General features: G+C 38.2%; 5 protein-coding genes across 5 annotated transcripts; 4 read left to right on the top strand and 1 right to left on the bottom strand.

Moving 5' to 3' along the window:
• Positions 1 to 583: 583 nt before the first annotated feature.
• On the top strand, positions 584 to 1,690 carry LOC123022459 (olfactory receptor 2AP1-like). The gene has a single exon (XM_044428156.1). It carries the CDS (start codon positions 584 to 586, stop codon positions 1,538 to 1,540), a length of 957 nt encoding a protein of 318 aa, XP_044284091.1. The 3' UTR covers positions 1,541 to 1,690.
• A 10,123-nt stretch (positions 1,691 to 11,813) lies between these two features.
• Positions 11,814 to 12,755, top strand: LOC123022468 (olfactory receptor 11L1-like). Its single transcript, XM_044428165.1, has one exon. It carries the CDS (start codon positions 11,814 to 11,816, stop codon positions 12,753 to 12,755), a length of 942 nt encoding a protein of 313 aa, XP_044284100.1.
• Positions 12,756 to 17,163: 4,408 nt separating this feature from the next.
• Positions 17,164 to 18,123, top strand: LOC123022467 (olfactory receptor 5A2-like). Its single transcript, XM_044428164.1, has one exon. The coding sequence runs from the start codon at positions 17,164 to 17,166 to the stop codon at positions 18,121 to 18,123; it is 960 nt and encodes a 319-aa protein (XP_044284099.1).
• A 2,946-nt stretch (positions 18,124 to 21,069) lies between these two features.
• LOC123022466 (olfactory receptor 6F1-like) lies at positions 21,070 to 22,023 on the top strand. Its single transcript, XM_044428163.1, has one exon. The coding sequence runs from the start codon at positions 21,070 to 21,072 to the stop codon at positions 22,021 to 22,023; it is 954 nt and encodes a 317-aa protein (XP_044284098.1).
• Positions 22,024 to 25,837: 3,814 nt separating this feature from the next.
• Positions 25,838 to 26,698, bottom strand: LOC123022465 (olfactory receptor 10A4-like). The gene has a single exon (XM_044428161.1). The coding sequence runs from the start codon at positions 26,696 to 26,698 to the stop codon at positions 25,838 to 25,840; it is 861 nt and encodes a 286-aa protein (XP_044284096.1).
• Positions 26,699 to 26,900: the final 202 nt, after the last annotated feature.

Here is a 26,900-nt window from a genome sequence, read left to right as displayed (position 1 = left end):
GGACATACCCAGAAGTGGTTTTAGCTGGACTTCATTAGCTGAATCTGAACCAAGCCATTCTTAGAGAAGACCAATTGAAATTACTGGAATTTAAGACAACTATAGAATGGGTCTCCTCTTTATATGAAATTATAAAAAAATTATAGAAATTATTTAAGTCAGCAATGTATATACATCCAATCAAAGCATGGTGTTAAATCTATTACTGAATATTGTCAGTGGGTTTAATGATTATTATCAGAGAAGTCCCCTTCCTAGGCTTTCTAGCATTTCCTCCTATTATGAATGGATGAATCTGTCAATTTCTGTCCCACCTATACATCATTTCATTGCTCTTAAAAATATGTTCATTCTTTCAGATTGCCCTGGTCATGCAGTCACAGATGGTATGACTACCAACTGGGAGCTGCATGTACAAACAGTTGGAGAGCAAGCATAAACCACAACCTCTCAAGGTGCAATCAATCCATAATGGATTATTATGCTATTTAATTTACCCCAATGAGTCCTTGGTCAAATCTTTCTATTCAAGAGGAGAAGGAATATTTTCATATCGCTTGTGTTTCTCCCCCAGGTGCAATCTATGCTGAACACACAATGGAAAAACCAAACAGTTGTCACATTCTTCATCCTCCTGGGATTTGGTGATCTCCCACAAATTCAGACTCTCCTCTTCATAGTGTTCCTATTCATCTACATTGTGACAATGACTGGAAACCTCCTAATTATTGTGCTGCTTGCAGCTGTTCCGCACCTCCAAACACCCATGTACTTCTTCCTAGGAAACCTGTCATTCCTGGAAATCTGTTATACCTCAACCATTATGCCCCGGATGTTGGCCAGTTTTCTGACCGGATACCAAGCCATTTCAATTGTAGGATGCATGGTTCAGCTGTATAGCTTTGGCACATTGGTGGCCACAGAGTGCTATCTATTAGCTGTGATGTCTTATGATCGCTACATAGCAATATGCAAACCACTGCATTACCCTGTTCTCATGAATGCAAGAATTTCCATTCAGCTGGTTACATGTTCCTGGGCATGTGGGCTGCTTGGAAGTACTGTGGTCATTATATTAACATTCAATTTAACCTTTTGCAAATCCAATGGAATCAATCATTTCTTTTGTGATTTTTCACCCTTGGTAAGTCTCTCTTGTAGTGACACAAGCCTTGTAGAGATAGCACTTCTGGTGGTGTGTTGTATTATATCTATATTCCCAATTGTTTTAACCTTAACTTCCTATGTCTGTATCATCATCACCATCCTGAAGATCCCAACTACTATGGGGAAACAAAAAGCATTTTCTACTTGTTCCTCCCACCTAATAGTTGTTACTGTATTTTATGCCAGTCTCCTTGCTGTCTATTTGGTTCCTCGCAGTGAGTCTTCAAAGAATTGGAACAAAATCTTCTCCCTTTTCTACACTGTTCTGACTCCCCTGTTTAATCCCCTCATCTACACCCTAAGAAATAAAGAAGTAAATATGGCTTTAAGGAAATGTCTGTGCAAACTGATCACCTTTACAAGATTGGAATGATTGTAAAATGCATCACTTTAGAAGGCAAACAAGCTCCCCTATTCACTCAAAAAAAGACAGTTTGCTGCATATTTTCATCTCAGAATGTTTACAGTGGCTTTGTTTTTTCTTGTTTTACTGAAGCCAGTTTGGTCATTTCATTCTTACTTGTAGTTTGGCATGTTTATGATGTATTCCCGTATATGTAAGTCTCAATAATATATACATTTTAGTAGCTTGTGTATCGTTGCTAGAGTGCTTATTCTCTATCACCCCCCTCAGCCAAGTTCTAGATCACTATTGCAAAGCCTGACATGCATAAACAAAAAGAATTTATTAAAAAAGTTGATTTCTAAGATAAAATTATTCAGATTAAAATGACTCATTCATTTCTAAATTCCAAGGAAGGAAAGCCAAGTACTGAAATATTAATTTATACTATGTACAATATATAATGTATTTATATATTTATTCTATATTCTATATCTATTATCCCTCTCTCTCTCCCTCTCTCCCTCCCCCTCTCTCTCTATCTACCCATCTATCAAGATATGTATGTATGTTTGTATGTATGTATGTATATCTCCTACCTCTATATCCTAATCCACTACAAGTAACCCAAGATGGCTTACGTAATCTTCCTGCTCTTCCCATTTCATCTTCACAACAAATATAGGCTTAGTAGGCTCTGATATTTTCTTCTCTCAAAGAAAGTGTTAAGAGGCCATAGGATTTTTCCCACTTTGTCATAGCTCATGGAGGACTTCTCTTATGCAAGGCCAGTTCTAGAGCATGGCCAGATTAGACATTCTCAGGTTCCCAAGACAACAGATCAGATTTATTTATTTATTATTTATTAAAACATTTTTATGGCGCCCCATTCGTCGAAGCCTCAGGGCGGCTTACAACAATAAATTAAAATAATTATAATCTTAAATTAAAAAATATAAACATTTTTATAGTAAGTGAATTGTCAATTTTCACTTTCTTCCTCTTCCAGGAGAGAGGAGCACAATAAGGCATCATGTTCACAGGTCCCCAAATTTCTGGAGTTAGAACTCATGCATCAGATAGCAATCACCTGTGCACATCAGTGTCAGCAATCAGTACTGTATTGCCAGCTCTACCATCTCTGGAGCTGGAAAGCCTCATGATAAAAGTTGGATAAAGGGAATGGGTGGGACTTTCTAAAATCTTGTCTCCTAACTCTCATTGTGATGCCATGCATGCTTTCAACTTAGCACAACCAACATCTTCACAATAAAGCAGACAACAACGAACAACAATAACAATCTACATAGTATGTCCCCACTTCCTGTTATGTCCCACTTCAGCATAAATAACAGTAAAGGTAATACATTAAGTTGTTGGAAATTATATTAGAAATACTGTCCTTGGATGAGATTAACACTTCAATTATTATAATAAGGCCCTAATGAATTCTGTTGTTATTATTATTATTATTATTATTATTATTATTATTATTATTATTATTATTATAGCATTTCTATGCCGCCCCTTGCCGAAACCTCGGGGCGGCTTACAACATGATAAAATACATTGAAATACAATAGTACATAATAAATTACCATTAAATATAACAATACAAAAAATACATTGATTTACAAATACAAAATTAAAATTATCAGTATAAAATAAAAATATAGGAGGAGAAAGAGAAGGAAGAAGAAGTTGCCCAGGCCAGATCATATGTTTTAACAATTGAAATGATGTTTAAATAAAAAGGTCTTTACCTGGCGCCGAAAAACCAGTAACGACGGTGCCAGGCGGACCTCTTTGGGGAGTGAATTCCATAGGTTGGGCGCCACCGCAGAGAAAGCCCTCCTCCGGGTACTTACTCTCCTAATTTCTTTCATGGAGGGTTCCCGGAGAAGGGACTCTCCCGCAGATCTCAAAGGGCGGTCGGGCATATACGGACGTAAGCGCTCGTTCAGGTAGCCAGGACCCAAGCTGTTTAGGGCTTTGTAGGTCATAATCAACACCTTGAATTGGGCCCGGGCTTCAATGGGAAGCCAGTGGAGCTGACGGAGGACTGGAGTCATGTGAGCATAACGCCCCATCCCCGTCAGCAACCTGGCAGCTCTATTTTGCACTAATTGAAGTGTTCGGACTGTCTTCAGGGGAAGCCCCACGTAAAGCGCGTTACAGAAGTCTAGGCGGGAAGTCACCAGCGCGTGTGTCACTGTCGCCAGGCAGTCGTACTCCAGGTAGGGGCGCAGCTGATTAATCAGCCGAAGCTGAAGGAAGGCGTTCCTCGCCACCGCTGTCACCTGAGCTTCCAAAGAAAGCTCCGGGTCGAGGAGTACTCCTAAGCTGCGGACCTTATCCCTAAGAGGGAGTGTTGCACCATTCAGGACCAGGTCAAATTCTGTTGTGATGAACATGCTGACACTTTGTGCTCATGGCTATAGAGTTTATACAAACTACAGGGGAACACAGCATTTGCTCTTTCCTACAGTGGGATATTTAGATTGTTGGGTGCATTCTCTGAATTCTGGGCAAAAAAAGGTCTACAAAAGATTCACGGTCCTAAAGGTATGTTTGTCACGTCTGTGCTTCAAAATCCTATCTGACCAAGCAGCAGGATGCTCACATTACACTTGTTCTTTTTACATTCAGATCCAATTTCACAGTCATTAAAAGATTCAAGATTTCATTAGTAGGTGAGAAATTTGCTCCATTGAGTCATTTTTATTTAAATGATAGTAAATCCAATTGGCACCTCCCATACTTGCAGCAAGTTAAGCCAGAGCTTCATCCATTGTTTCTATCAGTTTTCCAGTGCAGCAGGGGTAGAGTGGAGGCAGGATGTGTATGAAATGTGCATAATAGGGGAAAGAGTACCCAAAATTGCATGTCAGTTAACTGAAATACTTGGGTGAAATGTGTTTATTTCAAAATGTGCATAAAATGCATAAAGTATGGATTAAAAATGTGTAAGATCATGATTAAAAAGCACTTAGTTACTTTTTAAATGACTTCAGGTTGCAATAGCCAGATGAATGAAATCCACAGCTGCTAACAGAGATTGCAGTCATGATATCAGAGCCACTGCCAATAATCTGTGAGAGTCCCTGAAGAACAGATAACCGGCCAGAAGCCAGAAGACAAGAGAATGTTCTGCATGTCTTCAGGAGGGTGGAAATGGTAGATCAAGACAGCTTCAGAAATGGGGACTCTGTGAGCATGGCATAACTTTATTTCAGCAAAGCAGTTGTCATGGCTTCCCATGATAACTCTGTTGGCCCAATGCCAAAGTGGGGATTGGGCAATACTACCATTAGATGTTTCCACAGCTGATTGAGGAATTGTAATCAGGGGATGCTAACTAATGCCCTCCTGCAGGAAGGTCTTCAGTAGAGTGCTGTATGGCTCTGCCCTAGGCCCTGCATGTTGGGAGTGAGAAACATAGCTGCTCTTGGCACACATTTTCAAGGGCAGCTGGATGGACATCAGAGGAGAAGGATAAAGAGAAGATATGTGGGCTGGTTCCAGACATTGAGAGAAACAAAACTGATTATCCCAAGGCCAGACTGTCAAGGTGTGCAGTTAGGGGTGGAGGACTTGGAACAAGGGAGCATCTCAAAGACAGACAAAAAGGGCATGGTTCTCAACCACATAGCATGATGCTGACAGAAGAGGATGGTCCAATTTGAGGCTCACCATACAAAAAAGAGGCATGCTCATTTTCAGACAGACCCTCTCAAGGAGGTAGGACCCAGCCATGCTCATAAGGGAAGTTCTTAGAGGGAAATACTAGATCGGGTTCAATGAACCACTCTTTGCCTGCTCAGAGATTCATTCTGAGTGTTTAACTTTCTGGAAAATGCTTTGGTTAATAAATAATGTTTGGCAAGAAAGGTCTATGGCTTTGAATGTATATAGGGAGGAATCCTCCTCATGACACTTTGCTATTCAATGATCTAATACTTGACTTGGATGAGGTTATACAGAGTTAAATCTGCAGATGATGCAAACCTAGGAGGAATAGCCAAAACCATAGGAAATAAGATCAAGATTAAAAAAGCTCTAGAGAGGATGGAACACTGGGCTAACAGATAAAAATAAAATCTGGCATTTGGGGACAAAATAATCAGGCACACACGTAATGGGGAATATCTAGATTGGCAGCAGTAAATTTGAAAATCTTAGTGACTCACAATCTGAATATGAGTCACATTTGAAGTGTTGTTTCCAGTTCTGAGCATTCAGTTTTAAGAACGCCATTCACAAGTTGGATCATTTCTGAAAAAGAACAACCAAGGATGGTGAAGGATATGGAAGCCAAGCCTTATGATAAACAGTCATTTGTCAGAGATGCTGTAGCTACACTCAGTCCTGCAAAGCCTCAGTGGACCTCGGGTGGCCTAGATAAATAGTTTGTTTCTGTTGTTGATGGTCATGCTTCTCATTGTGGTTGCCCTTCTTTGTATATTTTAATAGGCTATACACTGTCATGAAATCTGATAAGATGAAGAAAGGGAAGCAATCAATCAATATTTCAGTGACAGCTGTCCAGATACATCTTACTGGATTCTGCTGAATGATGCACTGCATCCATCTTTGGCATGTTCTAGCAGCACATCCACCATTTGTCTAGAAACAGTATCCCAATTACTTTATTTTAAAGTGATCCTTTTGAGACACAGAGCAAAGTAAGAAATGATTTCATGCTAATGTGTAGCAACAGTGGTAGTAGTTGTCATCATTGACATCACAATAGCAACAGCAGTTCCTGTGTCTTCACTTGCCTTTTCCTGTAGTTGAGAAATATAATGCAGACAAATGAAAGCTCCCAACCTAATTTGTTTCTCAGTTGTAATATATAAAATCAGGAGAGTTAACAGAAGAAGTCTTTCCTGATCTAAAAAGGGGCCATCTTTACAAAAGGTAAACCAGTATTACAGCAGGGAGCAATCTGATGCAAGCTTAAACACATAAAAAGGCCAACAACTAGCATGTTTCAGCCAGGTGACTGGATCATTGTAGGTTCTGTATGTTCTTAGTAGCAAGATAAACATTTCTTTCAATGAATATGATTGAAAAGGGGACAAATCTTGCTACACATGAGGCAAGTCACAAACCTATGCACATGCTAGCAATATAGTTCATTGTCTTATTTGAATATTTAATTCTTTTTCTCCACCCATTGCCCTTACAGTAGCTTGAGCTATTCACAATAACATCATATGGATAAAGAAGAAGGTATGAATCAAACAGTTGTCAAAGAATTTATCCTCCTTGGATTTGGGACTACCCATGATTTCCAGAGCCTTCTCTTCTTGGCATTTTTTGTGATCTACCTTGTGACCATGGTGGGGAACCTTTTGATTGTTGTCTTAGTTACCATTGATCAGCACCTTCACACTCCCACGTATTTCTTTCTGGTAAATTTGTCTTTCTTAGACATGTGCTATATCTCAACAATTTTGCCAAGGATGTTGGGCAGTTTCCTTACTGCAAACCAATCTATCTTGCTGAGGTCATGTTTTGCACAACGATATTTCTTTGGGGGCTTGGCTACTGCAGAATTCTATCTCCTTGCTGCCATGTCTTATGATCGATACCTGGCAATATGCAAGCCACTTCATTATGTGACCTTGATGGATATCAGATCTTGTCTGCAGCTTGTGATTAGTTCATGGATCATTGGATTCATGGTTGACTCTCTCACCATGTATTTTATGACACAGCTAGTTTTCTGCACAACTAACATAGTTGACCATTTCTTCTGTGATTTTACACCACTACTTCAACTTGCTTCCAATGATAGTGTCAGCAGCATACAACTAGTGATATTTATTGTGTCATCTGTGTGTGGGCTGCCACCATTTCTTTTAACCCTTGTGTCTTATGGATACATCATAGCAACCATTCTCAGAATCCCGTCCACCACAGGAAGAAAGAAAGCTTTTCCCACCTGCTCATCACATTTCATTGTGGTTATACTCTTTTAAGGGACTATCATCTTTGTATATGGTCCACCAAAAAGCAGGATGCTTAGGGATCTTAACAAGGCTGTTTCTATCATTTACACTGTCTTGACTCCTTTGGTAAATCCTTTTGTTTACAGTCTGAAAAATAAAGACATTAAGCAAGCTTTGGGCAAAGCTGTTCTGCGTTTTTCTGGTTGATCAGAAGACTCACCAGTCTTCTCTGTATTCACTTTGTTTCTCATGGATTTTTTAAAAATCTTATTAAATAATAGATTTGAGACTCAAGGAATGGTGAAATTAATTCGGCACACCTAAGGAGGCTTTGGGAAATTCCATGGCTCAGTAGAATAGCACATGATGTAGATGCAGAAGATCCCTGGTTTAATGCTGGCATCTCAAGGTGGAAATGCTCTGCTTGACTCCTTGGAGATCAAGTACTAGTCAAGGTTGGGCTAGATCAACCAATGGTCCAACACAGTATAAAGCAACTGCAAATATTCCTCTATTCCCATGTCTATGTTTGTCAAATGTTATTCTGCCTTCCCTATGATGGATTTAAAAAAAAAAAAAAAACACTGGGTATCTGCACTTTAGAATCCTCTTATCTGAGGGATATTTTCAGATAATACATTACATACAAAATGGATGATTTCAGTATCCATCAGCATCCATTTCAAATTTTCCTGACTCAAAGGAAACAAAAAGCAAACAAAAGATTTCTTCTTTCGTATTTCTTCTTATAAGGCTAAGAAGCTTCTCAGAAACTACATGTGGTGGATTTCTTCTAAACCACCATCACACAGGACAAATACATATTACATGTCATAATCTAGAAGGAGACAGAACAAGAGAGAAAAAGCAATGATTTTGCATTTTAATTGGAACATCACCAACCATACTGTCATAACTGTCTTCATTTTCAAAAATGAAGTCTGCAAACCTTTTATAACTTTGTGTGAAATCCTAATTTTACCCACTCAGTAGTAAGTCTCATAGAGTTTCTCACAGGTAAGTTTGTACAGGATTGTGGCTTAAATATTATGTGTTCCATTTGATACTAAGGGACCCAGTCCTTATGCAGTTTTCAAAGTATGCCTCACACATCTAATTTATAAAAATCCAGACTGTCTCAGAAGGTTGGTACTAGCAAGGAGAAGAAAGTTGTAATTTACATTGTATTGATATTTTATACATTGCCAAATTTAATTTATATGTTACCTAATAGTCAGCACTCTCTAGTTCAATTAAATTGGTGGGTGTAAGCTATATTGGTAGGCAAACAATGGGGAATCTTGGCATGCGAAGATCTCTTATCCAATATCCAACTTTGACTATTTAAGAATTAACCCAGTTGAAAATCCTGGAGGGAAAACTGCTCCATTAATGAAAGATTGATGCCACTACCAGAAGACCCATTAGCCATTGGTATTAAGCATAAAAATTTAGAAAAATTTAGGGTGAACTCATCTTAATGCATTTAAGCTAACAGAAAATCTCTTCTCCCATATACTCTAGAATTTGTTTCAGGTTATGTGCTCATCTGTGCAGATCTTTCCTCATCTTTACTAATTCCCCCATGGTACAAGTGTAAGTTTCAGTTTCCCCGTGTCACATCTTATCTCTGGACCCAAGATCTATAATTGCATGTGTAGATGACCACACGTGAACAATGTGTCATCAAGTAGGCATTGGCTACTTTTGTACTTGGCATTCTGTTCTGTTCTGGATGATGGTTCTTTTGCTACAAAAGCACCCCAGTCATTCTTTCACCCAAAGATAAGGGAGAGGCAATGGTTTCATGAGTTGGTTGTGGGTCTTCCTTGATTACTGGGGCACTGATAGTGATGGTGATACTGGTCTTGGTAGTATATCATGCTTTACCAGATAGAAATGGAATTTCACCAAGTCTGAAATGCCAAGAACAATGAGATATATATTGAAAACATGGACTACCACAATATTTTTTCTAAATTAGTGGCTTGCTAACTGTGAAGTTATGCTGCCCTTGCCACTCAGGATGGCTTTACTCTCGGGCATGGTGAAAGTAAAGGCACTAATTATTAGAAAAAACAATAACAAAATCCTTATTAAATTACAGGAGATAATTTCCTGTGCCACACAATTAAAAGTGTAGATAAATAATTGTACATATATGATTTCTATTGACTATTTAATATAAATTATAAATTACAATAAATGCAATGAAACCATGTTGAGATTTACATTAGGAATTCTGAATGTTATTTTGGGGATTTCTGGATTTTGTGATTAAAGGAAGGAGGGAGGGAGTGAGGGAACGAGGGAGACATTTAGTTAAAAACAGCAATGCCCTAATTAATTCCCTTGTGTTGAGTACAGAATACAGAAAACTTGGTGCATGTCATCATACTAGGATATAAACTGCTTTTCATGGCAGCATTAACTCATTTATGAAGATAATTTAGTCTGAGGTGTGCAGTTTATTTATATAATTCTACAGTAGTTAGAAAATTTCAGGTAGAAGGAAGTGTTAATCAGGATTTATGAAGGTATTGTCATAGCAATGTTTTTGGAATATGAACTAGGTTTATGTGGTTAATGCAGTGGAAAAGAAGGGGAAGGTTCACCTGAAATTCTGCGTTCATGTCACCATGTTAGTGCAATTGATTTGAGATCCACAAAAGCTCTAGGTGGAGCAGGAGTGCTTGGTGGTGGGTATCATATGAACCACAATTGGGTTTCACCTTCATTTGTTTTAAAGCAATATGTCAAAGGGAAGCAAGCAATCTTCTGATTTCACAGCAAAACAGTATATTGTATGCTCATTAGAGACAGGGCAATGGAAGAATGTGAAGAGGAGCAGGAGTTAATGCAATCCACTCTTCATGTCTTCATTGTACCTATACGCCAAATGCCTGAATACGGTTACAGTGTTCTGGGAAAATTTTGTGTGTGTTTATGGTAGATGTATGAAATCTTAGACTATGATACTGCTAGTAATCTGATCTGATCCTTTAGAATGCTACCAAGCTAGTGTGAATAATCAAACTGGAATGGTGTTCTTTCCTATAAGAAATGAAGTGTTGATGTAATACAAGCGATCACAGAGATATAAGATCTGAATTACAACTAGTAGTTGGACAATATTTATTTGTATATGCATTGTAATGAGTACATTTTTAGATTCAGGGTACTTCCAGAGGAAGTACTTCCAGGCTCAGTTCGACAGCTATACAGAGACATGCTCTTTTTCCAAAGGCCCCTCCCAAAAGGATGGGACGCAACCATACTCATGAGAGTTATACAAATAAATATTAGATTGAGTTCAACAATGGGTGTACAGGAAAACAATACGCTTTGGTCAATAAAGAACATTGTGCAAGATATGACTGTGGCTTTGAATGTGTGAAGGGAGGAACCCTAGCTCTGTTTTAGCATCATGTAAGCCACTTAGAGTTTGTAAGAAAAAGCAGAATAAAAATCAAATAGACACAAATAAATGACACTGAGCAATGAAACTCCCTGGGTGACTTTGAGCTAGTCACAGACTGTCATCCCAAGTTATCTCACAGGTTTGTTGCTTTAAGGACAAGATGGAGCTATGTGAATAATCTTGGGTTACTCACAAGAAGAAAAGCTGCTGAATAAGGCAATGTAATAATAATAGTAGCACAGTAAAAGTCACATCTGGAAGCAGTCATAGGCATGACATGGGACTGAAGTCAAGAACTATGCGGCCATGTAGCATTTGGAGCAGTGGCATCCCTGCAGAGATACTCTGGACTAGATAGAGCATATTTATTCTCTTGGAACGCAATACTGTGTTGCTCTTTCTTGGAAGACAAGTGAGGAGCTGCAAAAGGAATTTGTATACTATTCAGATATAATGAGAAAGTAATCCATATGGTTTTCTATTTCCATTAATGAAAGAAAGCATATGACAAAGTACAGAACAAAGACAGCAAGTATACTTTCTGGAAAACTTCTAGAATGCATTTTCACTAGATAGGATTTTTTGCCTGTCTAGCTGGAACATACTGGTGGGAGAGAATGAAGCTAGAAAGGCCTCAGAATAGCCTGAATTCTGGCCTCTCCAATTTCCTCTCCTCCCACTTCCAAATGCCCAATCTTCTTCACCTGTGAGAACATGTTCCTGATCTTGGAGAACAGCATGGTTCTTATTATACCATCTGTGAAGGAGAGGAGAGGGGAGGGTCAGAGCCTGATTCCCAGGTTTAAAATCTCTAGCTTCTTATCTGGGTATTCCTCCTTTGGATTTTTAAAAAGAATTGTATACTATCATGTTTTATTCTGCATTGCCTTTTTCTAGATCCTTGAAATACCCGGAAGCGTGCCCCATGGATAACAAAGAGTGGAATAACCAAACAGTAGTAAAAGAATTCATTCTTCTTGCATTTGGGAATATCCATGAGTTTCAAATTCTCCTCTTCCTGGTGTTTCTAGCAATCTACATTGTGACCATGGTGGGAAACTTGCTTATCGTTGTCTTAGTCACCACTGATCATCACCTTCACACTCCAATGTACTTCCTCCTCGCAAATTTGTCTTGCTTAGAATTATGCTATAGCTCAACCATTTTGCCCAGAATGTTAGAAGTTTTCCTAACTGGGAACCAGTCCATATTGGCAAATTTATGTTTCACACAACTGTATTTCTTTGGTGCCTTGGCAACAGCAGAATGTTACCTCCTAGCTGCCATGTCTTATGACCGTTACCTAGCAATATGCAAACCATTGCATTATGTCACCATTATGGATGCAAGATCTTGTCTGCAGCTAGCAAGTGGTTCCTGGATTGTTGGATTCCTTGTTAACTTTGTGACCACCTGCTCAGTAACACATTTAGTATTCTGTGGACCTAATGTAATTGACCACTTCTTCTGTGATTTTGCTCCATTACTTCAACTGTCCTGCAGCAATACCCTGAAAACACAGCTACTGATATTTGTTCTATCAGTTGTGTTTGGCTTGCTTCCCTTTCTTTTAACTCTTACGTCCTATGGCTATATTATAAGAAACATTCTGAGGATCCCATACACTATAGGCAGGAAAAAAGCATTTTCCACCTGCTCCTCACATCTTATTCTGGTTACACTTTTTTATGGGACTATAGTCATTGTATATGTGTTGCCAAAAAACAACACACTTAGAGAGCTTAACAAAGCCTTCTCTGTCATCTATACTGTTTTAACTCCTCTGGTGAATCCTTTTTTGTACAGCCTGAAAAATAAAGACATTAAACATGCTTTGAGCAAAGCTGTCAGACATTTTATGAATTGATCAGACACCATAGTCAGGTCTATGGTTTCTGATTTTTTTTTTTTTTTTTTTGGTGTCTCTTGTAATGAGGAGAGGAGAGGACAGGAGAGGACAAATATTGAGATTATTTTATGTGATTTAATGATGAATTAATTTTAATTTACTGTTTTGGTTAAAACTATCCATTATGAATAATACCCATTTACCTAAAAATGGCTGTTAGAACAATTGCAGAATACACTTCAAAGCTCCTGGTTAAAGAATGTTTCTTCTATTCTACATTCTTATGGGAACAGCATAAATGTCCTGCCCACTGTTTGTACTAAAAGTGTTAAAACTCTGTTCAAGCAAAAAATCCCATTATATTCTCAATGCCATGGCCTTTATCTTATTAGCCAAACATCATATTCCCTTTGGTATCCATTGTACAAAACAACTTTTGTGTCAGAGCACTACTTCTCTGTCCTTATGGTTCCCATCTTTAAAAAGTCCTTTACTGCATTGTGGTCTTAATGTATGTCCTCTGCTTACATGGCTGGGACATTTCACAGCTGCTGGTTGGGTGGCCACCACCAAAGAAGTTTGCTGGATGCACAACTGGGGCTCTGCAAGCATTTGTGGACTTCTCATCTTAGCTCACCTTGTGAAAAAAATAATTGTGGAGCCCAAGAAAAAATTCTTCTTTACCAAAAAAAAAAAAAAAAAGAGGAAAGAAGTGAATGAAAAATTCAATGCCATGACAACAATTATTTGCACATATTTGTCTGTATACTTTCTTACCTTTCTATTTCAGTAAGGCAAGTAGAACAGCTTTGCAGTCCACCCTTCTTACTGTGGAGAGCAAGGAATTGGGTAGAAGGTGTTGCCCCACACAGAGGGACAGGAGCCTGGACAAGGGGCAAAATGGGACAAAAGGCATTGCCCAGGTGAAACTGGGCATGCACACCTGATGCTGGCCTTAGAAAATGTTGCATAAAACTACCCTAAAATCACCATTCTGCAGCATCTTTTCTCTGGAACATGGGTGGTGCCTTATTCAGCAAAAAAGAAAATGATTTGTTTCATTTCTATTGGATACCACTATGCCTATTCTCTTATCAGGATTTGTCTAAGTTGGCTAATTCCTGGAAGAGTACCATGGCAAACACTTTTTTTAACCAAAAGTTTTTGGAAGGAGACCATCATATGTAGGCAGTTAGTATCAATATCTTCTTTAATATTTACTGAAGCACAGAAAATATTATCGACTTGCTTCCTAGTTAATGGTGAACTCAAATTAACTCCTTGCAACATTTTAATGGCTAAAAGAATGATACAGCAACATTGGAAAGATGTTCACCTCCTAGAATGTAATGGATTGAGGATCAAACAGGACTTTTAATATTTGAACAGGTGGGATAGACTTACTACTGCAATTGATCCTCATATGTATATTTGGTGAAGCTTATGCATACTTCTTAGAAAGCTGTATATTCATATGCATCTGTACACATACGTATTTCAGACACATACATTGAAACTGATATATTCAAATCTATGTAATTCCTTTTCATATTTTTTGTTTTGTTCTGTTGCAATTTTCCAGTTTCTATCTACCTATCATCTATCATCTTCTAACACAATTACAAAACCTTACAAATCTTTTAAAGCCCCTAAAAATGTAATAGTCTGCATAAACCACCCAGAAAGTCTGTGTAAACCACTCAGCTGTGGGGTGGTATAGAACAGCAGTTCCCGAACTGTATTCCTCAGACCCCAATTAGCTAACGGTATGTAATTGATACCTTAGACACATCAATTCAATTTAGAAGGTGTATCACTATGGTGTGTGTGTGCATAGGTGCAAATATATAAATCCATGGTGCCCATTGCATATACCACAGTTTCTGCTAGTCTGTAAGGAAGTTGCACACAAGAAAGCCAAGCAGATCAAGAACAGTTAGTAAGCTGAATGAAATTTTGGAACTTTTACTGAATTCTGAAAATTGCAAGGAAAGCTTTTCATGAATCCTAAACAGGACATAACTTACCATTGCTTTCAGTGAGGTATGTGAATTCAGAAATAAGAAGCATCTTGGATATTTTATGCAGCATGGTTAGTGTAGTTTTCTCCAAGCTGGTATACTTCAGTTGAGTTGGACTACAATTCCCAGCAAATCCAGCCAGAATTGTGATTGGTCATTCTGGCTTGGTATGGTGGGAGTTGTAGTAAAAACATCTGGAAGATATCAGCTTGGAAAAGCCTGGTGTAATATTTTGTCCGTAAGTCCAAGAGCAACTATGGAAAATGGATTAAAGAGATAAAAACCACTATCTACTGCTACAGAATTTCATCCTAAGGGTTTTTGGTACCATGTATGGCCATCTATTAGTCATTAGAAGTATTTTACCTATTATTTTTGAAGAACATGCCCTGCTCAGTTTGAAACAAGGACTAAAAGCTAACAATTGGAGGGCTATTTCTTTCAACTGCTGGTGGTGTGGCACCTCTTCTTCAAGTCTTTACACACCAGTAGGGTACAGAAGTTCATGTGAAAGCAGTTGGCTCAGGAAAATCTGGTATGTAGACTTTTATCTGACCATTTTAAGCAGGACCTTTTGGATGCCATTAGGGGCATGTTAAAAACTAATGGGTGCTGGATCTTCTATGCACAAATGGAATTATACTGTATAATGCTTTATGCATATTCCATCTTGCAAACTAAATCCAGCACAATCAATGGCTATCCAACTCAGTGATGGGGCATATGCAATGCATACAGAAAGTCCCAAGGGGAATCCCTAGTATGTCAATTTTTTACAAAAAGGTCTGGGAGCAGGAGATGGAGAAGAATTCTGAGATACTGGAGAATCACAGCCATCTAGAATGGTCAACAGTAACCTAGGATGAATGGGCTCAAATACAGTGAATTCATATATTTGTGAAAGAAAATCCAGCTTCTGTGAGTCACACAATATAACCTGAGGCACGGGCAGTAAAGGAGCATGGTTTGAAAGTGAGCTAGGATGCGGGCAGGACCAAAACATTTTGCTGTCTGAATTGAAGGTCAGATGGCATCCTCCACATTCCAGGCAGTTGGATATTACTTCAACACTGACTATGGTACAGTGTTGTACCATTGATACATAACAGCAGTAGGCCACCCTTTAGGAACAGATTAGGTCATTTAGCACCCACACAGTTGTTCTCCAACATTCACACCTTTGTTTTCCAGCCATGTCTTGTCTAGCTGTCACCTGAAGCAACTGTATCACACTAATTGAACTTAGTGAGACTTACTTTGAGTAAACTTTGGCTTGTGTTATAAATTACTTTCATTTAGTTCTGGGACATATGTAGATTTACTTGTTGACATTAACATGTGTTTCTCTCAAAGGAGAAGTTCAAGGAGACTATAAAAAATAATATTTAGCAATATTCCACTTACCGTATTTTTCACTCTATAAGACGTGCCTGACCATAAGACGCACCTAGTTTTTAGAGGAGGAAAACAAGAAAAAAAATATTCTGAATCAAATGGGCACATAATCACAGGCACATTCCCATCACTTCCCCATGGGCTGCACATCTGACAGACTTACTGCACAGACATATTCGCTCTGTAAGACGCACAGACATTTCCCCTTACTTTTGAGGGGAGGGGAGTGTGTCTTATAGAGCAAAAAATACGATAGTTTTAACATTGATTTCAATGAGCTTTCAGTGTGATTAACTTAGTTTGAATCCAACCACATTTAAGGTTTCACTCTGAGGTGGTGACATCATTGGATTGTTCTATTCAGCTACCTTATACTTATTTTGTCTTCTAGAATAGTGGCTGAATATAAATAAGCATATCTTTTCACTTTAACATAGCTCTAATTGGGCATTTCAATAGTACTTAATATTTGTTTGCTATGTACCTTTTGGTATTATCTCCCAACATTGATCTCTACCAAATAAACCAAATTTATGTCATTTTTATCCAAATTTCTCTGATATTTTGCCTGAATCTCACATCAGACAATATTGTGCCAATAAGGAATAGGTGAAATGCTCGGAAAATGCCTTGAATTGTAACAAAACTTTGAATCTGCTACAATTTTCCAGATCTTTTGCTTAAAGAGAACACCCAATTTCATTTGAATTTTTCCTTAGGCAAAACCTTTCAACTGAGGTGGATGTGGAGTCATGTTTATTTCATGTATAAATTTATATTATGTATTTACTGTATATCTTTTCTTATTGCAGACATTCTGCTCCATCACTTCTCCATTGGCTGTCGTGGCATGACACTGCTGGCAGAGTTGGAACTTCATGAGCCATGTTTTAATGGTTCTTACAGATCCAAATCATTCAAAAGTTGCACAAATACAGCTACTACAAGCCATGATATGGTGATCTCCATATTACCATTTCTATCATCTCCACATGGCTGATGCAGTGGGAATGTCCAAATGGAGAAATAAAACTGGTTTTGCAGAATTTGTTCTCCTGGGACTGAGTGATGTTCCTGAACTGCAGATATTTCTCTTCTTGGCTTTTCTCCTTATCTACATGGTGACCATGACTGGAAACCTTCTGATACTCATTCTTATTGCATGGGATCACCATCTTCACACTCCCATGTACTTTTTCCTGGGAAATCTTTCATGCTTGGAAACTTTCTACAGTTCATCCATCCTTCCCAGGATGCTAGCTAGTTTCTTGACTGGACAAAGGACAATTCGTCTTTGGGGTTGTTTTTTGCAATTTTATCTTTTTGGCTCCCTGGCAGGCTCAGAGTGTTATTTGTTAGCTGCTATGTCTTATGACAGATATTTAGCCATCTGCAAGCCTCTTCATTATTCATCCTTAATGAATAATACACTTTGCATATGCATGATGATGGGATCATGTCTGAGCTGTTTTCTGCTTAACTCAGTAACAACGTATTTGATCACCCAGTTATCATTTTGTGGCCCTCATATTCTAGACCATTTCTTTTGTGATTTCACCCCACTGATAAAACTTGCCTGTGATGATACCCAGCAGATGGAATTGTTGGGTTTTGTCATCTCTTTTGTAATAGCGGCTGTACCATTTCTTCTGACCCTGATGTCATACAGTTTGATCATTTCCAAGATCCTGAAAATTCAAACAAACATTGGGAGACAAAAAGCCTTTTCCACTTGTTCATCCCACCTCACTGTGGTGATAATATTTTATGGAACCCTTGTCATTGTCTACATGCTTCCTGAAGCTAAAACCCTGAAACATGTGAACAAAGTTTTTTCTGTCTTTTATACTGTGTTAACCCCCATTGTCAATCCCATTGTATACTGTCTGAGAAACAGAGAAGTAAAGAAGTCTCTGAGCAAGCTTACCTGTCAAGTGTTGAGTTTACTCAGAAATTGGGTGCAAAAGTAACTTTAGAATGAGCAAGCAGTGCTATTTATGACATGTTCTAATAATTAATTGCTGGTATGAATCTAGTTCTCCTGCCAACAGTAACCCCATATGCCAACTGAGCTCATGTGGACCATAAATGAGGTCCTTATTATTGAACTTTGATAGCAATATTATAAAGCTTCACCAGCTATGCCAGGCCTAGATGATTTGATTTTGTGGACTAGTGCCAGGTATGTTTCTTAATGATGTAATGTCCCCATATTTAAACTTCCCCCCGTGCATGTGCATTTGGCCAGGTTATGTGTGTTCTGTTTCTTTTAGGCCCCAGTCTTGCACACATGTCTTTCCATATCTAATGTTCATACAGATAAAATATATCATCCCATCTTCATACAAATAAAATCCCACAATTCATCAGTGTCTTTTTATCCATCCTAAGGAGGAATGATTGAAAGTCTCTGGATAGTTACCCTTCCTGAGTTCCAGTGTTCTGAGTGGAAAATGGATATATGAATGGAATGATAATGAATGAGAAAGCCTTCTTCCTGGGTAGGTGGTTGTCGGGAAGATGATATATATAGAAATAAAGAACTGGAGCAAATCAAACTTTAGTGTAAGTAATGTATTATTGAATAAATGCAAGCACAATACTGTGTTTTTGTTGTGGTGAATTTAGAAACAATGGCAACAACAAAGAGTAGTATGTTAAAGCTTCTATATATCATGTTTTATATATTCCCAGCCAAAAATACAATGTTCATTTACCATGCATGTGGACACAGATTTTTCTGTCCATGTTGATTAATTGGAAAATTCATGAGCACATCTTAAGGAAGGTCCCAAGGGTCAGGAATTCCTAAGGGGTTGGGAGTCCAGTGGCAGCACAGCAGTGGGGAGGAGGGATATTAAATATACATGAATAACTTTTAAAAAGTAAAGAAAGATCAAACAGTAAAAATGGGGGAGGGGGTTTAAGTCCAAGAGAGTGTGATAGGATGGACTATTGAATTGGGCACATTTAGTCCAATTAACCAGGAAATTCATGATCAGCATGTTTCTAGGAGAAGAGGAAATACAAGAGGATACAATTTGTCAAGTGAACAGAGACATTTGGGAAAAAAAATCTACAACAGGACTTTAAAAATGTTACATTAATTATGACAGGAATATCCTGCCCCTTTCCTCCAAGGAAGCTTGCACAGCACTTTGAACCCACGACCAAGGTTATAAATAAAAATAAAAAATACTATGTTCTTTGAGATTTACAGCATATTCCAAATGTTCTCCAGAGCCTCTCAGATATGGTTATTGAGTTCTCTTGGGACTGCTGAATCCCCAGTGTGTTTTTAGGCAAGGCCTTTAGTTTTCAATAATTTTTACTTCATTCATGGAATTTTCCAAGGAGCTAAGAAAATTTGATTGTTATTGCCTTGAGCACCCACTCACTGCCTCCTTTTCTGTGCACATTGTGCAAGCAAAACTTGCTCATGCACCAGAGTAGCTGCTCAATTAGCATTTGGGATAGGGGGGTGCTTTCCTGGCAGGTGCCATACAATTTCTGTTTAGAACCCCTGGCACATAGTGTCTGAGAAAGCACTCTGGTTCCATGCTTAATGGTTTGGAATTTAAATATATTATTTCGGCAAATGATATTCTACTATCTTGGAGTTCCAGTTATCTGTTTCAACTTTGATGCAGATGATTCATAGTTTAATGAATTTGTTTGGCTAGTCTATTAATTGGTTGAAGTTTAAACCAATCTTGACTGGAGATACTATAATGCCAATGCAGGAAATGTTGCATATATCTAACTCCAACTTAGTTCCAAGGTCCACTGTGTAAGCTATAAAGGAAGCATGGTACTGTGTTATAGTGCACATGACTCTTGTGTCATGAATTCACAGTGCATCCAGGGTCAGTAAATAATTCTTTGTCTTGAAATAATTCAAAGTGGCAACTTAGAATGTGTCCACTGGGTTTTTGTAAAATAAGGAGCTCCCTTGTGAAGAGCATGCTATCACCTCATTATCTCGATAAAATCTACATAAACAAACACAGAGCCACTTCACTATGCTGAGGAAAGAAGGAGTGGGTGGTGTTTTAGGGCTTGGATAATGCTTTCTAGAGGGTTCTAACAAAGCAGGAAGAAGGCAAAAATGATGTCAACAGCTTTCCACTGGTAGATACATGGTAAGTATGTCAACAGTCAGAAGGCTGAAGTGACTTTTTATGAATTTGATTCCTTCCCCTTCCCCTTCCCTTTTATACTTTTCACAGCATTCAAAGAAGTTAGGTTATAAATTTAAAAAGTTTTACAATGCACAATTGCATCTTAAATAAATAACAAGGAATGAGGAAAACTTCAGCAAGCACAAAGAACCAACTTCTGTTTAAAATAGTGACAAAACCTAAGGGGTCAAACCCAACAAAATTTATTCCACTAAGCTATGGGTAGATTGAGCATTCTCAGTAGCCATGCAGTTTTAGGCTTCCATTGAAAAAGGAACACAGAAAATCAGAGGGACTTGAGTTGTCCTGGTTGAATTCCTTTTACCTTATAGTGACCTGAAGCAGGTGTAACTGGCTGGCATCTCCCAACTGGAGTGAAAGTACACAACTGCATATTATGGCAGAATTGAAACTCAGAATGTGCACCCGTCCGTTTAGGAAGGAGTGATGCTTTGTATGTTACAACCATAGAGGTCCAGCAATCCTCACCTCATTCTAGTACTATCTCTGCAAAACTGTGCATTTATGCAATGCTGTCCTATTTGAATAGTGCATTCCACCTATGAACTCTGAGCTTTGTGATTAGAATATGAAACTCTGAAGCAAATTTTTTCTTCATGATAAAGCTCTTCTTATGAATATCAGGCAGCTTGCAGCTGCAATTCACAGATCTATTGCAATGTGGAAAAATAGATCTCCTTTTCATTCTACACCACATCTTTCAACAGAAATACCATGGAGAAAACCAAATGGGTTAACAGGACAAGCACCACAGAATTTATTCTTCTAGGGTTTGGAAATCCCCAAGAGCTGCAGATACCTCTCTTTGTGATGTTTCTTCTGGTCTACATTGTGACTATAGCTGGGAACATTGCCATAGTTTCCTTAGTTGCAACTAACAGACAACTTCAAACTCCCATGTACTTCTTTCTGGGGAACCTATCCTGCCTGGAGATCTGCTACAGCTCAACCATCTTGCCCAGGATGCTGACCAGTGTCCTCAGTAGAGACAATAAAGTGACACTGAGTGGCTGCCTTACCCAGCTTTACTGTTTTGGCTTTTTGGCAACTGTGGAATGCTATCTGTTGGCTGTGATGGCATACGATCGGTACATAGCCATATGCAAACCATTGCACTACATAATTATTATGAAGATCAGAGTGACCGTCCGGTTGGCAGCAGGATCTTGGTTATGCCCCATCATTTTTCTGGCAGTAATTATTGTGTTAATTTCAGGATTGACTTTTTGTGGTCCCAATGAAATCAACCACTTTTTCTGTGATCTTGATCCAGTAGTTAATCTCTCCTGTACAGACATCAAACCAGTTACACTGGCAATCTTCATTATAGCTTGTATAGACACATTCCCACCATTTCTACTCACTCTGACATCTTATGTTTTTATCATTCTCTCCATCCTGAAGATCCCATCCACCAAGGGTAGGAAGAAAGCATTTTCAACCTGTTCCTCTCACCTTACTGTGCTGAGTCTTTTTTATGGCACCTTAATTATGGTGTACATCCTGCCCAAAACAAACAGCTTGAAGGATGTAAAGAAAATATTTTCTGTTTTTTACACCGTGTTGACTCCCCTGGCTAATCCCATCATATACACCTTGAGAAATAAGGAGGTGAAAGATTCTCTAGTAAAAGCCTTTGATAAAGTGAACATGCCTCTAGGTATTTAACCTTATCATTAATATAATTGGAAGAAATTTAATAACAAGAAGAAACAATTGCACGCAACTTCCCTGTAGCTTTTCTTTTTCCTTTTGATTTCCAAAATAAAATTCTCTTGGGTGACTTGCTAACACAACGATAGTTTCTCAAAGATGTTGCAGAATGTAACTCTGAATTGTTTGACTTGTAATTTCCTATTAGAAAGCAACAGTGGACATATGTCCAAAATTATGACTCTTAAAATATCATTGTATGATCCTAGGTGTATCCATGTATGTACAAGATTACAGCCAGCTGAAATTATTACAGGAATTTTCTAGATCGATCTATTTACTATAATTTCTACCCAATTATAGAGGACATCATCTCAGAAAAAAATAAATACATGTTTTCTGAAAGAAACACTTGCTCATCCAAACTACAATTCTGTGTGGTAATCCTTCTTAGTATTCAGTATTCTACAAAGATAAGCATTTTTAAGAGAAATACATTGGGTTTGAGGTGTGTGGGTGTCATCTTCTTTTTGCAATTCTAAATGTGAAAGGAAAGGGTTTCATGCTATTGATCGTATGATCTCTAGATCACATTGAAGCAGTAACTTAAGAAGCCAAGAAATCCAGTCAGAATGAGAAAGCAAGTGATTTGTGAAAGGCAGTGTTTCCTTAGAGGAAAACTATACTTTTCATGAATCAAAATTTTCAAAATTATTGAATATTCCACTCTAATGATCAAGAAAAAGTAGTCACATGTTTCTGATGTAGATAATATTCTGAATGAGAGTCTTTTCTGTCCATGTCTATTTACTAAAAATCAAGCAAATTTTATTTTCAAGGGCAAACATTTCTTGAGTAGGGAGACTTTATTACTGCAACTACTTAGTTGGATCAGTTGTGTACTTCAATGCAGGGTGGTAGTTTGAACTTTTCTCTCTCTGCTGCGTATTTATTATATCACCTATATAAAATTTATTATAAAATGTCCATCTTCATAGTACTCATTATTGAAGCATCTTTCCAAAACACACATCTGACACTGAATTCTGAAAAAAAAACTTGTGGGATCATACACCACAGTAACAGAATCCACAAGAACTTTTTACACTAGAGGGAAGAATGCTTCTGGTGCTACCTGTCTTGAAGTATAACTTATGTAGAGCTATGGGAAACATAAAATAGCAAAGTGATAATAGCAGAATGAGTAGGTAGAATTTTTAGAGAGGAAGGTTTATTTAACAGCTGGGAGAAGATCGCATGTTACTTGAATGAAAGAGAGGGAGGGAGGGGAGGGAGAGGGGACTGAGAAAAGAGCATGGCATTTAGACTGATGTATACAATTTTGCATCACCATTTGGAAGAAGCTGCTCATTTTGGAGCCCCTCACAATGGATATACAGCACTGGCACAAAACAAACACATGAAAGGAACCCAGCAGTGTCTGTATATTTCCACCCACCCACCCATCCATTTATTTGCCTAATCATCTATCTATCTAAATGTTATATGCTGGGCATTTATAATCACTGTATTAAGCAGCTTTATACATTTCTCCTTGTAGTTTAACAGGGTCACAACCAGTTTAACAAACCACAATTCTGATTTAAACTGCAGCCTACATATTGGCATCCCTCAGGTAAGTAAAATGCTATTTTGTGAAAAGCCCCTGAATTCTCTCACCTCCTCTTAATTATATTCATGCTAATCACTATCATTCATGTAGTGATTGCTAGCATGATGTTTGTAATGTTCTAAGCTGTGCTATATCACATTTAGTGATATTTGATCAAACTTGCATCCAAGCTCAGTCAATGCCCTCCTGTGACAGAATGCATGAATGTGTGATAAAGAGGTGGGAAAGTGAGATTTTCTGCCAGAAATGTGCTTTTTTTTTTTTTTTTTTTTGCCTTTAAACCAAAGTGACCTAATCTCTGACAACAAGAATAAAATCAGCAGTAACAAAAGAGCAACCAAATCCTACACCTATGTCAATAACCATATAATATAACTGGGAATGAGCAAAAGCAGTCTTCCAGAGTTTCCCACTCCATTTTTGGGTGGAGAAAAAAATGAGTGGGGAATCTCCATATTTGAGTGGGAGGTTTAACTTTTCTCAGAAATTTTGGCTTACTTCATTCTGAATGCTGTAGTGTAAGTGTAAGATATACATACAATGAAATCATGATAGTAGTAGTATTGTTAGTTCTTACTGGCAGGATGAAGGAAGCAATGGGATAGAAGGGGAGGATGGGGTGAGCCCAGTGTAGCAGAGTTGTAGGAACACTGGAGCAGGACTCAGGAGATCCAGGTTCTATTTCCCTAGCAACATGTAGAAAGCCTTCTGTTTGTTGCAAGAGGGAAACTCCATGGGACAGCAGTGGAGTAATAAAATAATTAAATATGAAAGAGTATGGAAGCTAAATAAATGAAAGCTAAATGTGCTTTTTATTTTTGAAAAATGTGTACAAAATGCATGCCCTTTTCATGCAAACTTAAGCAAATTACAATCTGATGTGGAAATGGGATAGAATGAATTTCACAGTAGGATGGAAATAGAACAAAACTCAATGGCGTGGCCCCCAAAGCATCCTAATCCAAATCTGTTTAAACTTTAAAAAGTCCATTTTATAGATGAAAGGCAGGAAATTAGATGGATATGTGCCAAGTGATTTTGCGGAAGTTCATAGTCCAGAATATTATCTCATTCTGTTCACAATTCTCAGCTACATTCAGAGCTAAGAGGTGCATTTCCAAATTCATGTTTGTTCATAATTTAAACTGAAAGCCTCCTATCCTGATCAGCCTGTAAAGGGAGAGAAGCAGGCCTCGGGCTGCTTCTGTATTCAGGTAATTCTGGAAACATGTTCAGTGAAACCTCCTGAGCAAATTTTGTCTCACTTCTTCTTGTTGTCATTTAAAACTTTCTAACCAACCAATTCATTCTCACTCATTATTATCCACCATCACCCTTTTCCAAAAATCCCTTGTTGTTCTTGCAGTGTCCATTGTAAGATGCAGTGCAAGACTCAGTGCTGATCACCACATAATTATTCCCTCCTTCTAGAGCTAATACAGCTGCCTGAAACAGTCTCCTGCACCTTGGTGCATGGTGGGACTGGTCCTGAGAAGTCAGAGCAAGCCTCTTTCTGTTCCATTCTTCATTCTGATAGAAGGACAGGAATATCAGGAATCCATTTCAGTTCATTTTTTTTAAAAGTAGGATTATCTCAGTTCATATATCCCAGTCTAAACATGGGCCTGAACACAATCCAAGGTCATACATTTATCACCTTGCAATGTGATTCATTGACCACCATCCACTTCTCCCAAAATTGTCAGGTTCCATGTGCACATTTAGGATATGTTTATGAAAAATAACCTTCTGGAAAATGTGCTTATGCATGGTTTAATCAATGAAGAACAAGCTTACATTTCAAAAGTACATTTGGAAAAATACACAGAAAAAATCAAATCTCAAAATCTAACATGGACCTGGGTCAACACAAACAACAAGGACTTGGATAGAGTTTTCTTGTGTACATATCCCTAATTTGGACAGGACTTTTTCCTCATGTAGAAATATTTTGTATGCATCATAATTCAACAATTGTCTGAGGTCAGTTTCCTACTCCAATGTACATAAACTCTGAATGCAAGGACAAATCACAAGCATTTTTTCTACAATAAATTTCTAGAACATTTTATGTGAACCCTGAGAAATGTTAGCAACATTATGAGCAATGAACCTTGCGGAAATATTTCATTGACATCTCAGACCAGTTCAATAAAACAGACACAATGCGTTAGGCAATATTTTCAAAATTGCTGGTCATTTCAAAATTACGATTCTCCTAAATGTTCTTCTCCAAGCTCCTTGGAATTCACCTTTCCTCAGGCTGTATATAACAGGGTTGAACATGGGGGTCACCACTGTGTACAGCAGACTAAGGTATTTCTGAACTTTAGCAAACATCTCAGTAGGTGGCACCATAATGAGCGTTCCATAGAACATTGTTACCACAGTGAGATGGGAAGAGCAGGTGGAAAAAGCCTTTTGCCTCTTGGTGCTAGATGGGATTCTTATGATAGTGGATACAATGACAATGTAAGATGCTACAGTTAACAGGAATGGGATGAGAGTTGCCATGGCTGCAAGGATAAGAAAAACTAGTTCAGTTTGATCACTGACAGGGCAGGTTAGTTTAAGCAGCATTATGGAATCACAGAAGAAATTTTCTAATTCCCAAGGGCCACAAAAATGTCTTCTCAGTATGAGGCAGAAACCAAAGCCAACAAGAAGAAAACTCATGATCCAGGATGCAGTGGAGAGCTGAGTGCATAAAATGTGGTCCATAACAGCACCATAGTGCAAAGGACAACATATTGCTAAGTACCCATCATATGCCATTGCAACTAGGAGAAAACATTCAGCAGCTGCAAAGGACCCAAAAAAGTAAGCCTGAACTAAACAACCTAGCAGAGAAAGGTGCTTCCTCTCCTTCAAGAGCCCTAAAAGCATTGGTGGAATAACAATTGATGTGTAGCAGGTCTCCAGACAAGACAAGTTCCCCAGGAAGAAGTACATGGGGGTGTGGAGACATGGATCAGTCAAAATTAGGATAATAATTAGGAGATTCCAAGCTATTGTCAAGATGTTGATCACCAAAAATGTCAGGAAGATGAAAGCCATTGGATGATACAGATTCTGGAACCCAAGCAGAATGATTTCAATGTTTAAAGTCTGGTTCGAATCATCTTGACTTGCCAGGAATAATTGCTGAGAAGAATGGAAAATAATCCAAGCCACTGAAAAGATTAATTAAGTCTTTCTGTTTCATTGCAGAACATTCTGTTCCTCAGATCTTTGGCATGAGAGATTTCATAGCATGGAA

This window comes from Varanus komodoensis, unplaced genomic scaffold (genome assembly GCF_004798865.1).
Source record: "Varanus komodoensis strain SLA01 unplaced genomic scaffold, ASM479886v1 scaffold193, whole genome shotgun sequence".
NCBI classification, from domain to species: domain Eukaryota; kingdom Metazoa; phylum Chordata; class Lepidosauria; order Squamata; family Varanidae; genus Varanus; species Varanus komodoensis.
The sequence above is the reverse complement of the archived record's forward strand: the minus strand, read 5'-3'. Positions and strand labels throughout refer to the sequence as shown.